The sequence below is a fragment of the Poecilia mexicana genome, unplaced genomic scaffold (genome assembly GCF_051168715.1).
Source record: "Poecilia mexicana isolate PSO_F unplaced genomic scaffold, ASM5116871v1 scaffold_23, whole genome shotgun sequence".
Taxonomy (NCBI): domain Eukaryota; kingdom Metazoa; phylum Chordata; class Actinopteri; order Cyprinodontiformes; family Poeciliidae; genus Poecilia; species Poecilia mexicana.
Window position 1 is genome coordinate 17,879,671 of NW_028263392.1, and position 17,882 is coordinate 17,897,552.

Genomic DNA, 17,882 nt, shown 5'->3' on the forward strand with positions numbered 1-17,882 from the left:
GACACTCTGAAGGTTCTCCTAAAACTCGACAATTTGAGCTGAAAATCTGTTTTTATTAAACACAGGAAGTGACATCAGAGAGGGTTACAAGACCTGCGGAGGAAATAAGGCAGACGGTGACCAGAACAATCCGGTTTCTGCAGGAAGCTGAGTTTAGGTCACATGACCATCAGCTGGCTCATCCCATTATACTGTGGGTTACCATGGTGACGCATAAAGAAACTCAGATTATTAATCTACAGATTAATCCCAAAATAACTGGAATAATCTGGGATTATTTATCCATTTTTATCTTATGGATGATTTTGTATTTGTACATTTTTAAAACATTAGTTTTATACTTTCATATTTTAAAAATAAAATTTTATTCATTGTATATATTTGTTACATTTTTACAGTTTAATTTTCAATGATTTTATTTTTCCAATAACCAGGGATTATTCTGTTAGTGTTTAAAACCATATTCAGATTTATTGAAATAAATCTTCATTTTTTTTTACCTTTTTTCCTTATTGGTGTTTAGAATCAGACCAGGACTATTCGGCAGATTAACAGTTTTTATGTTTCCATCATTCTTAGTTAATTTGATCATTAATTAGTTTTGGTTTTTATTTTATAATCACCAGTTAAAGAACTTAATTTTTTTAAACAATCCTTCATAATTTGAGTGTTCAGATTATTTGGATCAAAGATCTTCAGTTTGATTATTGATATTGGTTCTGATTGCAGATCGTCTGAAATCTGAATCAGAACCAAATTATGACATTTAAAAGAATCAAAAAGAAAGACCGGATCAGAACGTTTCTGCAGGAAGTTCTGCTTTAAACCAGGTCCAGAAAAACCTTTTGGGTCAGTTACCAGAACCAGAGGAAGAAACACCAACTGAAGACCAAACGAACACTTTAGCCAGAACCAGCAGAACTTCCAGGTTCTGGTCCGGTTCCGTCAGGCCCAGCTGAGCGCCCCGGCCAGCAGAACCTCCAGGTTCTGGTCCTGCTGGCGGTCCAGTAGGCGCTGCTCCTCCAGCAGCGCCACCAGGGCGTCGCGCTGCTCCACCACCTCCAGCATCTCCTCCAGGATCCGCCGCTCCTCGCCCAGCTGCTCCTCGCCCTTCAGGTGATCTGAAACATCGGGCTGGTTAGACTGCAGCCCGTCTGGGTCGGAACCCGGTTCTGGTCGGGTCGCCTCACCGTCCACGGCCATCCGCTCCCTCAGCTCCTGCTGCAGGCGGCTCTGTCGGTCCTCCAGCTGCAGCTCCCGAGCGCTGAAAGCAGAACCGCCTTCAGTTCTGACCCGACCCGGTTCCGATCCGTATCCACTCATACTCACAAGATCATGAGTTCCGACTCGTATCGGACCAGAGAGTTCTTCTGCTGGACCAGCCGGAACCACTGCTGCATCAGAACCAGGTTGTCCAGTTTGCCCAGTCCTGCAGTCACAGCAGAGCCGCGCATCAGGCGCCGTCGTCATGGAAACACTACAGGTAACAGACACTCACCTCCCAGGTGAAGCTCCGTGTCTGGACCGTGGCTGGAGTCCTCCCAATAGTCTGACAAGAACCAGAACCAAGAGTTCAGGAACGGGTTCGTTTAGATTCAGGTGAGTTCAGGTAGAAGCTGCTGGTTCTGGTCGGGTTTCCTTTGGGTTTTATTAAAACCCAGGTGTGTGTTCAGGTGTGTTCTGCCGCCTGGCTCACCTGCTTCTCCTCGCAGAGCTTTCTCCACCATCACTCCTCTCTCCTCCAGCTCTCTCTGCTTCACCTCCACCTGCTGCAGCTGCCGCTGGATCATCTGAAGCAGACGGAGCGGGATCACGGTCTGGACCTCACCTGTCCTCAGGTAGACTCACCTGTCCTCAGGTAAACTCACCTGGGCCTTGTGCAGCCTCTTTAGCTGCTCCTTCTTGGCCTGCCTCCTGGCCGCTCTCTGGACGCGGCGGGTGATTTTGGCGTCCAGGTCTCCGTCTCCGTCTTCGTCCCCTTCCTGGTTCTGGAACATGGCCTCTCTCACGCTGAGGCTGGACGGCTCTTTGGGCGGGACCAGGACGCCCAGAACCTCAGTGGGACAGGAAGACTGTCCATCCGAGTCCGGGACGCCGTCCCTCACGCGCTTCTTCCTCTGAAACAAATGGCGGCTCAAACCTGGACTGACAGCATCGCTTGCAGGACAGGTGAGTCTTACCTTGACACCATACGACCGCCTGAAGGCCAGAGCATGAGGGACGTAGACCTGCAGACAGACAGGAAGTGGACACAAGCAGAACCGGAAGGAGTTAGTCAGCTAGCGGAACCTCTCGGACAAACGAAGGTTTCAGGTTCGGCTGAGATCGTCTCCAACCAAACCGACTCTCAGTTCCTACCTGCTGGTTCTCCTCTTCATCCTCCTCTTCCTCCACGGAAACTTTCTGCAGTTCAGACACGAGATCGAACAACTGCAACTGCAACTGGAAGACCAGGACATCACAGTCCAGGTATTAGTCTGATCCACAGTCTGCTCTAAACCCTTTACATTACAGGAGTCTGTGTCAGGCACGTGCAGAGGGGGGCCTGGGGGGGCTTGAGCACCTGCCCTTTTTGCTCCTTGCCCGCAAGTGCCCTTTTGGTCAATTTTTTTATTTTTTATTTTTTTTGGTATTATTATTTCCTAAGCCCTCTTCTGACACATAAAAACGTACTAAAATTATTTGCTTTTTTGTTTTTTTTTTTTTTCAACATATTAGGCCTTCCGGTCACCTTGTTACCTTTGACCTTTTCCCCGTGACGTATGACCCAGTTGCCTCTCGCGCAGTGAGATCAGGCGGCTAACTGGAGCTCAACTAGCGAACATTCCAGATCACAGATCAGTTTTTGGTGAATTAAAACGTTTTGGTGAATAAAGTGGAGCAGACCTGCTGCTTGTCAGATGACGGAAAACGTTGAAGTCTCGTTTCTGCTTCAGCGGTTTAAGCAGAGAGGTAATGAGATACAACAGACACTGACAGGCCTCTGTCTGCCTTTCTCTGAAGAACTACTGAGGGGAGGAGACAGCCAGGTGAGGAGAAACTGTTCTGATCTATCATTCAGGATTTTTATCATACAGACATTAGGCTGTTGTTGTTGTGCTATTAGCTAGCTGCTAGCTACGACTTTGCTAGCAAAGCTAGATAACTGAAAAGCTTCTTCCCTGTGTACGAGGCACATCGCCCGTCCAAAACTTATCATCTCCATAATGGATATATTCGATCTTCTAATTTCCTTTGCTGCATAATGTACATGGCATTTATTCCAGCTTTAGGTAAACATAGCACTTAAATAAAAGTCCAACAAGGATATTCATTTAGAATTAAACATAACTCACCCTGAATTACCATGATGGATATAATGTGTGTCATTAATGAAGGGGAAACAACTCAACCAGACTTTAAGTTTAGGGTCTGGTTCGCAGAGTATGAAGTTATTTTTCCCCAATTATTCAATGAAAAAAAAAAAAAAAACTAACCTCAGTTACGTAAAATAAAATTGTAATCAAAACTTTTGGAATTGTAATGATTTAAAAAAGAAAAAACATTTTTTAAAAGACTTTTTTTAATTAAATAACTCATTTTTACCAAACATAAACTTTTATTTGCACACATCAGAAATCTTTTGTTGTGATTTTAGGCCCCGCCCACGACGTCATGTGAGAATCACAAGCAAAACTTTGAGTCACAAACAAAAACTTAGAATAGCAAGGAAAGATTTCTGACATGCGCAAATAAGTTTGTTTTGCAAAAAAGAAAGTTAACTTCATGAGTCAAAAATGTGTGATTTAAATTTATTTATTTATTTTTTTTAATTTTTAAGCAAAACTCATTAGGCTTTGCTTCTGGTGACATGCATTAACAATTCAATTTTTGCTTTTGTTTTTGTCTTTTTCTGCAGTTCCACATTAAAGTTTGATGCAGCTCTGCTTTCCTGGATGGACCATCTTCATCTCCACTGCAGCAACCAGGCAGCTCTGTTTATAGATTACAGTCACTAAAAGGTACATTGGGCCCTTGTTTATATTTTAATAGTGTAATTCTGTAAAGACAAAATATGTCTGGTGGTCCAGCTCTGATTTACATATTCTGCTAAATTGCGGGTTTGAATATTGCAAAACTTTCCTATAACAAAATAGACCTGCAGAAAGAAATTACTAATAAAATATCTTACATATCCATAGTTGTATGCTCTGTATAGAGATTTACCTTAGCTTTGATTGTATATTTCACAATTTTGTATTTTATCATTGTTTATTAAACTCTGAAAGCTGAGTGGCTTTAATATTCTGTCCTAGAATGCGGTTAGATGGGCCCTTTTGTTTGAGCACCTGCCCCTTTAGTGGCCTCTGCACGGCCCTGGTCTGTGTTAATCCAGGTATTAGTCTGACCCTCAGAGATTTGACTCCGCCCACTTCCTGTTCCTATTATGTTATAAACTCTTAAAATTGGCAGATTTTTGTTGTTTACTGATCTTGTCTCTGATTGGCTGATTTTTAATGTATTCAGTGATCTTGTCTCTGATTGGCTGGCTTGTGTCAGGTGATCTCACGTTGTTTCCGGGTTTTAGCGAACATCTCTGCAGAAGCGTTGAAGACTCCAGAGTCGACTCCTCCCCTGCGACTTGGGAACACAGGAAGTAGTGTCATTACATCATCACTGTGACGTCACCCTTTCTTATTGCATCATCACCTGTATCCCTGCTGTGATTGGTTGGGAGCCTCCTCGACTTCTCTGCAGTTAAAGTCCCGCCCCTCCGTTTCTGTTCCTTTCTGTTTCCGGGTAGAACTGCCTTCAACAGGCCTCTGGCTCCGCCCCCACCGAGCTCCACCTGGCCAGGGGGCGGAGCCTCCCGGAGCTTCTTGAGGTGGAGGAGGAGAGCTCCGCCTCCAGGAACCAGAGGGAGGGTGGGGGGCGGACTGTCTCTGTGGCTCCGCCTCTTCATTCCGCTTGACTCCTCCTCCTCCTCTGGCTCCGCCCCCCGGTCCTCCTGCTGGAGCAGCGGCTTCTTCTGGGGCAGCTCAGGTGTGATGTCATCAAACGAGCCCCGCCCCCCTGCTGTGGGCCGTTTCTGCGCTGCTGTCTCCATGACGACCACAGGTGAGAGCAGAGTGTTGGTGATGTCAGGGTCAGGGGTGGAGTCAGATGAGGTGACAAAGGAAGCGGTGGAGGGCGTTGGGGCAGTGGGCGGAGTCAGAGAGGAGGGGGCGGAGCCTCGCTGCACAGGTGAGCCCGGAGGAGGAAACTCTGGGGGGAGGGGGGAACCTGGAGTTATAAATCCGCTACAGTAAAGATACACAGACCAAAACATCCCAAAGCTACAGGAAGTAACAGGATGGAGGATTTCAAAATAAAAGGGGAAAAATGATTTAAAAAAAAGGACAGACATAAAAATAATGATAAAATACGATCTAATTACAATAACAATAAGTGTATTCATATTGTATTTATAATTATTATTATGGGTAATGTGGTTATTGTTGTTTGTTATTATTATTAAATAAAAAAGAAGCAAACAAGTGGTTTTTTATGCATTCTTTTCAACGTATTATTTTTTTAGTTTATTTTTTGTACATCTTGATTATTGAATATGGAAATGGGTTAAAGTGAGAAAAAAACCTAAAGAAAAGTTCAATTTTCTGTTATAATGTCAGAATGGAGCCAGTCAGACGTGTCAGAAACTCCATCAATAAAGACTGGAGAGTTCTGGTTCTGGTTCTGGTTCTGGTCGGGTTTCTACCTGCTTCCTCCTCTAACAGGAGCCACAGACCCGAGCGGCGCTCCGTCTCCCAGGGGCTGTACTCCCCCTCTACCAGCAGGGGGCGACACAAGACACACCAGATGAAGCAACACACACACACCTGCGCGCGCACACACACCACACACACTCACCTACACACACACTCACCTACAAACACACACACCACACACACTCACCTACACACACACACACCACACACCTACACACACACACACCACACACACACACGCACAGACTGGAACTCACCGTCGCTGGACTCGTCGTCAGCGCTGCCTTCCTCTTCCTCCTCTTCCTCTCTCAGAGTTTCCCGCCTCGAATTGTTGACCTCCTGTGAGGTCACACAGCTTGGACCTTCATCCTCCTCTTCCTCACAGCTTGGACCTTCATCCTCCTCTTCCTCACAGCTTGGACCTTCATCCTCCTCTACCTCTGAGCTGACAGCAGGAAACACACAAACAATTCACTGAAGATTAATATTTACATTAAATATCAGATTTGCAGCGTAATTATCAGAAACATCAGATTTATTATCAGCCACTGATAAAACAGGACAAATTATCAACATAAGGAAATAAAATAATTTCAAAACCTGAGAGCAGAAATGTATTTAATATTGTTCACTTTTTACTTTTCATTAAATCTCATTTAGTGGGCCAGAAAACGTATTCATAAAGTTTCTGTTGAGGAGAAATCCAAGGATAATTCTGAGTTTCATATCAACTTTCAAAACTTATTCATGAAGTTTTCAAATATTCTAAAAATATTCATATAAATGTCATATTTTTCAAACATTTTTACTGAAATTCAACTGATTAAAAATATAATAAAGTTTGAACAACCTGTAAAATTATTACAACTTTTCTATATAAATATGTTTTTGGTCCTTAAGACCCTCCGCATTCAAAATATACATTTTTATTTATCTGATTTGGGAATGATTAACTGATCAGATATTTAAATTTTTCAAAGCTAAATTCTGAATATTAAAAGCACTATCAACAATCTGATTAAAATTTACTGTTTTTAAATTTAACTTTTACTGAGTTTCGAACAGAAAAATCAGGTTTTAGCAGCAAAACTACATCGATGTTTGGTAACAAAAATCCTCCCAAAAAACTTAAAATCTGTTTATTTTCAAAGATTTTATAAAAATGTAAGACATAAACGTTTCTTCGTTTTATCTGATTTTTAAATCAAAATTTTCAGTTAAAACTACAGACAAAAACATTTTCATACAGAAAAATCAAATCTTGCAGGTCAGAGAGAAGGACATTAGTTTTCCAAATATCTAGAAAAAATAATTTAAAAATTTGATTCCTAGTTTAAAATACTTAAATAATTCAGACATTAATATAAAAAAAGTTTCATTTTTGCATAAATTTAAAGTTTGAAAAGAGAAAGTAAGAAGAAAATTAAAACAGTCAAATTTTCACTTGAGTTTTTTGACGGGCATTATTTTACAGTTTGCAATAATTTGACAAGTAAAATTAAAACATTTGTGTCAGTTTTTAATTTCTTCCAGTTGTTTGTAATAACTAAAGCTTTCTAATTTAATTGCAATTTATAATCTCATTTAAATAATGTGGCATTGATTGCTTTCCATATTTTCTGTTAGGTTTGACTGAAAATCCTAATATTCTGAATTATATTTTTAAACTTTTCTATCTTTGATCCAGAGTTTTTTCCTGTGAATTTGACTCTTTTTCAGTTTCTCAGTTAAAAGCGGCTCTAGAAACACATATTTTTGGTCCTGTTGGACTTCCGTATAGCTCCATCCCTCACCTGACATGCACACCTTGGCTCAGGTTGACCCGGTTCTGGACCTCCTCTGGTACCTCCTCCTCCTTCCTGCAGTTCTCCAGCTCGATCCGCTCCGGCGTCGCCGCCATCACAGACGCAGCTGCAGACACAGCAGTGCAGCCGCACACACACACAGACACACACACACACACACACACACTAAAGCCCACATCGATCCAGAGGTTTAAAGCGGCGGCCTCCGTGTCGACTCGTATGCAGACTGACGCGGCCAGGTGAGGCGGCCTCACCTGAAGGCCGGCGCCGCTCGCTCAGAGAGCCGGAGAGGGACACATCCGAGGACGGAGACGGCTGCAAGACAAGACGGACCATGGTTACCATAGCAACCACCTGCAGCAACAGGCGCGGGTTTTTCCTCACCGCCGATGTTCCCGTGGGAGTCGCTCTCTTCCTGGGAGCGGCCGGCCGGCAGTCAGGATGCTGCAGGCAGCGAAACTTTCCTGAAACAGAAGACGGAGACAACGCCGTCCATCAGCACCGGGACGGAGCTGCCCCGCCTTTATAGCCACATGCCTGCTTCAAACACAGGTCATGTGACCTCTGTGTTCCCATTGGCTGCTGAGCTTCACACACACACAGCAAGAATCCTGTCAGATAAAAACCCCACAGAGCTGCAGCGCAGAGACCCGAGGTCCTTCACATGACGGCATCATGTGGCCACTGCCAGGCTGCTGTGATGGCAGGGGGCCACACGGGTCGCAGGGGGCCACATGGGGGCCCCATGGGTGGCAGGGGGCCACATGGGGGCCCCATGGGTGGCAGGGGGCCGCATGGAGGCCCCATGGGTGGCAGGTTGCTGCATGGGGGCCCCATGGGTGGCAGGTTGCTGCATGGGGGCCCCATGGGTGGCAGGTTGCTACATGGGGGCAAAATGGGTGACAGGGGGCCTGATCGGTGGCAGGGGGCTGCATGGGGGCCCCATGAGAGCAAGACGGGATGAGGGGGCCCCATGGGTGGCAGGGGGCCACTTGGAGGCCCCATGGGTAGCAGGTTGCTGCATGGGGGCAAGATGGGTGACAGGGGGCCTGATCGGTGGCAAGGGGCTGCATGGGGGCCCCATGAGAGCAAGAAGGGATGAGGGGGCCCCATGGGTTGCAGGGGGCCAGATGGGCCTCAGAACCGCTCATGCTTGCAGATAGATTCAGAATGACCCCAGCTCTGCAGAGGTCAGAGGTCAGGACCCGGTAGTTCCTGAAACTCAAACTCCACACAGTCCTGGTTTATTGTTGCCGTGGAAACGGGAACCTTCAGTTCATAAAGCTGATGATGAATCAAAACAGAAGTGAGCTCATCTTCAGCCTTCATGGTTGTAGCGTTAGGCTCATTATGTCAGCTAAGCGTGACCTTTGACCTTATAAATACGTTTGGATGACTGGTTGTTTCAACACAGAACTATAAGTTTGTGACCTCAGTGCAGATGAGATAATCTGAGCAGGAGGTTTCAGCAGGAAGCTGTTAAGAAGTTTATAAACATTTATAAAACTGATCCAATCTATGAATTAATTTGTGTTTTCTGCATCTTGAAGCAGCAGCAGAGCTTCCTGGTTTTTAGTCTAAAGGTAAATCTCTTTGTCTCCATATTCAGCAGAGTATGATCCAGTTACTGGTTGCTATTCTTAGCTCAGATTAGCAGCGCTGTGGTTTCATGATGCTGCAGATAAATCATCTCTTTGCTGCTGCTGATGGAAACGCAGACGGCAGTCATGAGTCCAGGCTCCGTGTCATGTGAGCCTGGAGGTTGACAAACAGCTGCTGCTTCACCAAACTCAGACAAACAACAAATGACTCAGATTAAAATGAGATGAATTTAGATTTCCTCAGTGAGTTTAACCTGAGTTGTACCAACTGAAACCTGATTTAAACATTGATTTAATTTACAAACTGAAGGTTGGATGTGGCAGCAGGTCTTTCTTCTGAGAACTACATGATTTAACTGACCTTCTGTCCAGGTGAGCTGGAGTTTTTCTACCTTTAGGTTTGATTCACAGCAACAGCCTGAATTTAAGATTCATTATCAAAAAAAAGTTTAACTGCCAGAACCCGCAGCTTCGTTCTTAAAGTGAAACTACCCCCCTGTGAAAGCAAAGCTCCGCCCCCAGACGAACAGCAACAACATCCGCTGCAGTGGGCGGAGCCAAGAGGTGATGGGGGCGTGGTCAGCAGGACAGAAGCTCTGTTGCTAACCTTCTTTAAAAAAAAACGACTAACGACAAATGTAGCTACTTTTTCCAAAAGGTCAGAGGTCATCTGTGAACTGACCGGCGTCCTGGTTGTAGCTGTAGGAGACCAGCCTGAGGGGGGCGCTGCAGGAGTCACAACGGAAGCAGCTGCGATGGAAGAAGAGCCCCTCGGCGCTCAGACGCTCCATCACATAAACCTTCTGCTTGCAGAAGAAACAGACGTCGCTTCCCACAGAGACCTGCAGGGTCAGAGACACCGATTGGACCGGAGGACAGGGGGACAATGAAGAGACAAAACCAGAGGACAGGGAAGGACAGGGGGTCAGGGCAGGACTGGAGGACAGGGGAGGAACCAGAACCCAGACTGAAGAACAACAGAGTAAAAAACCCTGAAAAGTCTTCACTCCTCATACTCCACATCCATAACTTGATTGTCTATTGAAGCAGAACCGGACCAGAGGCTGCCGGGTTCTGCTGGGTTTGTGACAAACTGGAACCGGGTCGGATTTCTGCAGCTCCTCCAACCACAGAGAGAAACAGTTCAGCCTTTACCTCCAGCAGATCTGATGATTCTGATGGTTTTCCTTCCACTCAACTTTCTATGAAGGCACCACTCCTGCCCTCTAGTGGCCATTCCACATAAAGATGAAGAAACCTTACCAAGCTACTCTGCTGCTGACGCTGAAAACGGCTGGTTATCTGCTCAGCCAATGAGCTCACTCCACCGGTGTACAGCTGGAGACACTTTGGACACAGGGACAGGGACAGAGAGGACATGAGGGACAGAGAGGACATGAGGGACAGAGAGGACATGAGGGTAAATCACAGCTAACCGATCTAAAGTTCTCCGTCTTCAGCAGCACAATCAGTGTTTCTGTTCTCACAGGACAAACTAAACCAGCCAATCAGGATCGATCCTCTATTTTTCAAAGCGTTCAATGGCGGCCATCTTTACTGAGGTCAGACTTCTGGTCTGGATTCTCCAGCTGCTGATTTTTGAATTTCTGCTGCCAGTTTTGCTGGAAGCTGCTGCAGTTGAACTGAAACTCTGATTGTGGAAACATTCTGGGGATTTCTGGGTCCGGCTGCACAAAGTGCCCAGTCAGCAACCCGTCCAGCTGTCAGGGCGGTTCGGCAGGCTCCCGGGCCCATCAATAGGAACCATTCATGGGGTTCAGATGTTGTGGGTCACATGCGGCTCTGGGACGGTTGCAGCCACAGGACACAACGAGACAGAGGACAGAGGAGGCCCGGCGGGTCGGACCGGGTCACGTGACGTCACGTCCAGCACCGGTACCTGCTGGTCCCGGCTGGCAGCCCACTGAGACTTGATCCTTTCCCTGAAGCGGAAACTCATCTGCTCCTGCTGGAGGGTCCGCTTCTTCTGGCAGAGACAGGGCAGCGCAGAACCGTGAGGTTCTGCTGGTAACAAGTATTCACCCCCCTCCCGGAATAATTGACCCTTTTCACCTTAAATGAGCTGGAGGTCTAAAAGAATCAGACATTCCTATCGAAATGTTTTGTGATTAAAATCTACTGGGTTTTACCGGTCTCCATGACGACGACTGTGCAGGAGGCGTGGCCTGCGGGGTGTCTGCAGACTGTGAGGGAGGGAGGCTGGATGGCGCCCCCTGCTGGTTATCAGGTGGAATTACATTATTGAGAACAAGACCTTAGTTTGACATGTGGTACAGGTGACGTCATGGAGGGAAGCTCCAGTCTGTTTCCTGTTAACATCATGAGTCGCACCGCGGACCCAGAGCCTGACTCCGCCCACCTGCTGACGTAGAGCGGAAGCAGAAGACGACGAAGAGGTCACGCAGGTCGCAGAGCCCTCGTCCAGCTTTGCCTGCAGCTGATTGGCCATCAGACGAACTCTGGAGCGGCTGGTCCCGCCCACAAAGTTATCATCAAAGTCGCCATTAAAGTCACGTGACTGGAAGACAGAAAACAGGAAGACATGAAGATCTGAGACTTTAGATGGAAAAATTCAGAATGTTTCAGTGCATCCATCCATCCATCCATCCAGAGGTAGCTGACCTCCTGCAGCTCTCCGCTCTCCGGACTCGTCCTTCTCCTTTTGCCCAGAGCGTCTCCATGCTCCTGCAGAGGTAACAGGTCAATACCACGGTAAGTCTGAGACAGAACACGGCAGACATAATGTGGAGGAGCCACTGGTACCTTTGGGTTTCTCTTCCTGGACGGACTGGTTCCCAGTCTGCTGAGGAGGGAGGCTGGAGTGAAGAGAGCTGCTCTCAGATCAGCATTCTGACTCAGGGAACCTGGAACAAACGGCAACACCAGCTGTTGACTGATGCACCGTTTACTGTACTCATCTGACCTCACATCAGTTTGGGTAAATAAAATGTAAAAACTGTTGCAATGTTCGGTCTCACCAGCAGGGTGCAGCAACTCTTTGTGCAGCTGGTAGAACTGACTCAGGTACATCACCATAGAAAGAGAGTCTGGTTCTCCAACAGACGACATCTCTTCCACCGTCATCAGAGGTGAAATCCCAAACTCCTGCTCAGCCACGTCAAATGCGAGGTGGATGTTTTCCTCCACTGACGACTCGTCCAGAGAGTCGTAGTCTCTGAGGTTGGACAATGTTTCAGGTCAAAGCACAAGCAGTCTCCTGTGTTTTAATCACAAGCCTTAAAACATGACTGTCTAGTGTGTTACATCAGATCTGGTCGGCATCGGTGGATAAGAGCACAAAGGGCAAGGCCACTCTTCCAGGAAGTAGTCAGGTCACAAACAGCGACACCTCTGTAACCATGAGTCTGCTGCTGACACCAAGTCAGCAGCTGATTGGACTGAGAGAAGGACTCTGAGAAGGAAATGAGATGGGAGACCAAACAGATTAAAGATGCAACACTTTCAGAAAGCAGTTTCAGCAAATAAGGTTTGGGCATCTAAGGTTTATCCTCAGCTATGGTCCAACCAGCACTGCACCTCTGCATTGAGGCTCCTTATATAGCATTTGAGTCCTTGGGTAAATGGTGCCATGCAGTTTTTTTCTGCCTCTAAACGGCCTCCCACCCCTAACTGTTGGGCAAAGGGCTGAACTCTTGGTACTTACTGTTGTTCCTGAGTCCAGGTGAGGCCCTGATGTACCTGATCTGACTGAACTTGATCCTGGAGTCATTGTAGAATGATTATACCTAACTGATGTTTCATCAAGAACCAGTTTACCTCTAAAGACCCAACCAGAGCCAAAACAAACCAGTTGACCCACTGATTGAGGTAGTGGAACCAAAGAGGAGCCAGGTGAGCAGATCTCAGGTAAACATGTCCCAGTGAGCCAATGGATGAACATTCAGGTAACAAAGGTTATGAAAGTTAAGTCACCTTGTCTTGAAAGTCTGGGGGAAGGCAGCCGGATAATATCACTCTCACTTGTGTTTAGCCCCGCCTCTTTACCTGTGTCTACCAGGTGTCTCACCTGGCAACCAAAAGCATATCAACATGAAAGGTAAAAAGTTTTCAGTGTCTTTATTTTAAAGACAACAACATAAAATAGCGTCTCTGTTGTGTGTTCACCTGAGCAGGTGTGACGGTCAGAGGGCTGATGTTCACATATCTTGTCACTGGATCTACAGTGAACAGACTGATGCTCTTCTGCATGTTCTCTGGAGTCGTCTGAGGCAGCAGGCGGTACAGACTCTCCCTAGGTGACAAAAGATCATGTCAAATCATGAGGCAAATCAGAAGGTAAATCATGTCCAGGTGAGCTCTTACCTCTCAGCCAGGACATCTAGTGGTGCTCCACCCTGAGCCCAACTTCTGATCATCCAGGCTGAATCCAGAGCTGCTAGGAACCCCCGGGCCACACCTGTCCCCATCGGCCAAAAGGGCTGTAGACAGATGGAGATCTGTTCTAACCATGACCGGCTGGTTGCATGCCTTTGTCCAGAAGACACCTATCTCACCTCTAGCAGACTGTCTCCAACCAATGTGACCAGCAGCTGGTGTCCGTGGCGCTGGCGAATCAAGGCAGCGTTTTCTGATGCGTACATGCAGGTAAAGTCAAACATGGCGACGTCCGGCTGACCGTAGTGGTTCATGGCGAAGTGCAGGATTGGCAGCTGGTGATTGGTGGAGAAATCTGCGGCCTCACGGGCGTATGCCTGCAAAGCATCCTGGTCCACGTTCCCTCGAGACAGGAGCTGCTCTGTGTCTGGAAAGTCCTGAAGGATGACAGACTTATGATACCTTCAACCCAAAGTTCTGTTGATCTTTGACTCCAGGTGTGATGATTTGCTTTGTAACCACAGACCTAGCTTACTACCAGTGGAGTGGCTACAGGTAAGTGATTTTACCTGTTCTGTGTCTCTGTTACCTTTAGAAGGACCTGAGGTGAGATTATCGGTGAAGTGTGTCATAGTGAGCTGTTGCCTGCAGTCCAGGTATGTCATTATTACCTGTAATAATGTGTCCTATCAAAAGTCACTCCAGGTGTGATCGTTTTTCCTTGTAAGTATCTTCAAGGTAACTCTCACCAGGTGGTTCTGGTGAGAGTTACCTTGTGACTCTATTGACTTCAGATGGGATAAGAGGATGAACCAGCCACCACTTGCTACCAATAGAGTGACTACAGGTGAGTAATTTACCTTGCATTCTTTCTATCACTGGGACAGAGCGACTCCAGGTGTTTTACTTACCTGTAGAATGACTCCTTTGTCCAAGAGACTCTGTTTCTTTGCTGTCATAACAAAGTAGTGAGTGTCGTCCTTGTAGTAGACGATGTTCTCCAGGTCAATACCTGAAACCAGGTGTTTATGTTAGACTGAGTTCCAGACCAGGTGTCTCAAGTCAGACCTGCAGGTTCAGACGAACCAGTTTCTTGCCGCAGCTCCTGAAAGAACCTCTGGTTGAAGATGAAAGCCACTCCGCTGATCTCTTCCACTTTGGCCTCGGCTGAGGTGTTTCTGTTTTTGAAGTTGGCTGTGATGGCGATGGCCAGTTTCCCCCTGAACTCCTTACGCCTGAAACCTGATCACCAGAAAATCTCTTATCCGGGTCTTGTACCAATCATAAACTGTAGAAGGACAGATGTAAATGTTTGCAAACCTGGCAGGGTGTTCCTGCGTCCATCTGCTCCAATGATGACGTCAAACTCCATCTGACTGACTGGGTGGGACTTTGGACTCACCTCCATCCTCCAGCCCTCCTCTGGACATGAGGACAGGTGACAGATCAGTTTGATTTATAAAAATGTAAACTGAACTTCAAACCTTTCAATATAAACATTTCAGCTTTTAGTTGTTGATTTAAAAGCTTAAACTAACACAAGAGTCTGAGGCCGTTTTCTCTGCTACAAATCTTTAGATACTTCAGTGTCCTTCATGAAAACTGGCTGGTTGTACTTTCTGCCTACACCCCCTTCCTTCAACCTCCCTGGCCTCACTGTTTCTGTGCTGGTCCTCTGGTGGCTCCACCAGCTGCTTGAACTCAACATTGACATGAACTTCGGCCCCCAGGAGCAAGGCCACCTTCAGCAGAACGAGCTGCAGTTGACGGATACCTGCACACAGGAGAGAGGTGGTTTTGACACTGTAATCATGTCATCAGACAGAACCAGCTGGTCAAAGACTCACTGATGTGGTCGATGGAGCCTGCACAGAACTTTCCGTAGAACTTTTTGGCCCCAAGACCCCTCAGGTCGTAGATGGTGAAGGGCCAAAGGTGGAGCACGTTGTTTCTGGAGAACGACTCCCTTTTCTCCAGGACTACCACTCGGGCTCCCATGAAGCAGAGCTCCACCGCTGTCCTGAGACCACAAGGCCCCGCCCCGATGATCACACACTGATCAGTCAGAGGGGAGACAAGCTGACCAATCAGAAACAGTTCTTCTAAATGCATCATTACAGAAAACAGTAAAGCCTCACAGTCATGTTTCTGCAGACCCGGCCCCTCTGGTACTCCTGCTGTGCCGCCCTCCGGTCCAGTTTGGCCCACAGAGCATTGGCCTTCCAGTAGTTGAGCCGCCGTTTGATTGGTTGGTAGAGAGGCTTTTCGGTGGTGCTGTGATCCAGCTGCAGATGTTCGCATAGCTGGCTGAAGCAGCGCAGCGCCGCCCTGCAGGTCGATGCTGAAACAAACTCATCAAACAGCTCCTGAGCTTGGCATTCTGGGTAAGACTCATCTCCCATGATGATCCCTCAAAGCTGCAGGGCATCATGGGAAGGGTGTCACCTGTTGGTGGGTCCCAGCTCCTCTTCTGACATCAAGCTGAAAGGTAAAGAAGGAAAAGTTCAGACTTCTAACCTTCAGACAAAGACTTTTAGGTTTTTCACTGTGACTCCGAATGAGTGCTGAGTACATTTTGACAATTCAAATGAAACTTTAGAACACGCTCCAATACTGCCTTTACGCTGGATTAAAACTCTGCTGTAATATAATCTGCCAAAGCAGGGTCTATGTAGGGATTTTGAGATGTCTGCAAGATTTTGTGGGATCTTGGTAGGATTCTTGTGAGGTGTTTGTAGGGTCTTATTGGAGTCTTTTGCTAAGTTTTTGTAAAGTCTTTGAAGCGTCTTTGTAAGATTTCAGGGTCTTTGTGAAGTCTTCAGGGAGGTATAAAGAAACCAGTGGTTTCCACTGCAACTCCTGGGAGCTGAGCATGGAAAAGCCCTTCGGCTGTGTTTAGAGGTCCTGGTTAGAGTCTGGTGGAGTTTTATGGCAGCGTTTGTGACATGCCGCCTCAGGAAATGACGAATAGAATGTAGTTAAAGTACCCTAACCCCTAACCCTAACCCTTCACAAAGAAAAGGGTTTTAAAAGCCTTCTGGTCATGTTCTGTTGGGTCATGTAGGTCAAGAAGAGCAAAGGAAGTTTTCACCCAGAGTGAAATGGAGTCTGTTTGGTTCCACAGCAGCATCCTAAGCTCTGATTAATTCAGAGCTTTGATCAATCGATCATCTGGACATGTAGAGGACAGATTACCTACTGAGACTTGGACAGATGAAACACCTGCAGCCAAACGGGGATCCTACAAAGGTCTGAGGAAAAGTCAAAGGCTGTAAATACTCGTAAAAGCCATAAAATTAGTTTTCATTCTTCAAGTGATTCCTTAAGTTCAGTTGTAGTTCAACAGTCCCAGAGGAATGGAGCCAGATCTGATCCAAGTTTTATGGAGGAGAGGTTCTGTCCAGCTGTGTGAAATAGCTTCAGTATTGAAGTAATCACCTGAAAAAAGGCAAGTTGCTGAGATTTTCAGAAAGTGTCCAGAACTTCCTCTGGTGGATCTCTAACCTCCAAACTGAGAGGAATAGCATCCAGACATTCAGGAATCTGGAGATTTTCAGCAGCATAAAGCAGATAAAGCTTCCCTCTCAGCTGTGATGGTCACATGGCCAAAACAAAGACGCTCTCACATGCAGCCGACCCGTCCGTTCCAGACACCAGCTCACAGCCGGCCCGCTGTCTCATGGTCATCAGAACCAGAGGTCGGCTCTGACCCAGGGCAGCCGGGTCCAGACAGCAGGAGCTAACCTTCACCTTGTTTCACCTCCACTGACCTGCTGGAACTGCAGAGTGAAAACTGACATGGAGAATCTCTGCAGGCCATCAGCAGAACCAGCTTCCCATGTGGTTCTACTGGACCAACTCATTGTTACCTGAATAAGACTCATCAGTGAACGACAGAACTTTCACTTCATCATGGCTCTGAGAAGATTTGACTTTCTAACATTTGGATCAAGAAGTTCTGCAACGATCTGAGCGTCAACATTCAGCTTGAAGTGTGAAAATGGGTGAAATGTACTCACATGTCAGCGTCTCTGACCGCCTGCAGCTCGTCTGACTGCTGCTGCTCGCTGTTAATCCACCCTAATCACACACACACACACACACACACACACACACACACACACACACACACACACTCTCTGTCACACACACATTACGCCTTTCTATCTGGAAGGACTTTGGCTACATTCATTTCTAAAGCCTAACCATAACAAACTCAACTTTGGGCCCCATTAGGAGCAGAGGGACCTCATAACTTAGTAGAAAAGCATAAACACACACATCGGTTCTCACAGGACAAACAACCACAATGTCAGAGGTCAGGGGGCGTGGTCAGACATTAGCCCCGCCCACCACTGTCAGCAGAGATCTAA

The 17,882-nt window shown here is 46.7% G+C and overlaps 1 protein-coding gene across 1 annotated transcript; it reads right to left on the reverse strand.

Moving 5' to 3' along the window:
- Nucleotides 1–32: 32 nt before the first annotated feature.
- On the reverse strand, nt 33–15,944 carry LOC106917099 (protein-methionine sulfoxide oxidase mical3b-like). Its single transcript, XM_088003451.1, has 32 exons — nt 15,648–15,944; nt 15,357–15,564; nt 15,167–15,283; nt 14,830–14,931; nt 14,596–14,751; nt 14,421–14,521; nt 13,689–13,946; nt 13,498–13,613; nt 13,300–13,426; nt 13,108–13,201; nt 12,439–12,586; nt 12,153–12,349; nt 11,938–12,038; nt 11,797–11,859; nt 11,534–11,692; nt 11,304–11,390; nt 11,054–11,140; nt 9,836–9,995; nt 7,937–8,016; nt 7,807–7,867; nt 7,541–7,658; nt 6,005–6,192; nt 4,690–5,244; nt 4,550–4,620; nt 2,359–2,442; nt 2,181–2,228; nt 1,869–2,117; nt 1,697–1,790; nt 1,499–1,549; nt 1,330–1,429; nt 1,191–1,264; nt 33–1,121 (listed from the first exon to the last, which is right to left on the reverse strand). The coding sequence occupies exons 1-32, from the start codon at nt 15,909–15,911 to the stop codon at nt 946–948; spliced, it is 4,494 nt and encodes a 1,497-aa protein (XP_087859577.1). The 5' UTR covers nt 15,912–15,944; the 3' UTR covers nt 33–945.
- Between the last annotated feature and the right edge of the window lie 1,938 nt (nt 15,945–17,882).

What these genes read in the sequence shown, in the direction of transcription:
- LOC106917099 (XM_088003451.1), bottom strand. Translation starts at nt 15,911, where the DNA reads ATGGGAGATGAGTCTTACCCAGAATGCCAAGCTCAGGAGCTGTTTGAT. An exon ending in CTGCCAGCCGGGACCAGCAG is followed by an intron (nt 9,996 to 11,053) that starts GTACCGGTGCTG and finishes CTGACCCTGCAG; the next exon opens with GTCTCTGTGGGAAGCGACGT. An exon ending in CGCTAAAACCCGGAAACAAC is followed by an intron (nt 2,443 to 4,549) that starts GTGAGATCACCT and finishes CTGGTCTTCCAG; the next exon opens with TTGCAGTTGCAGTTGTTCGA.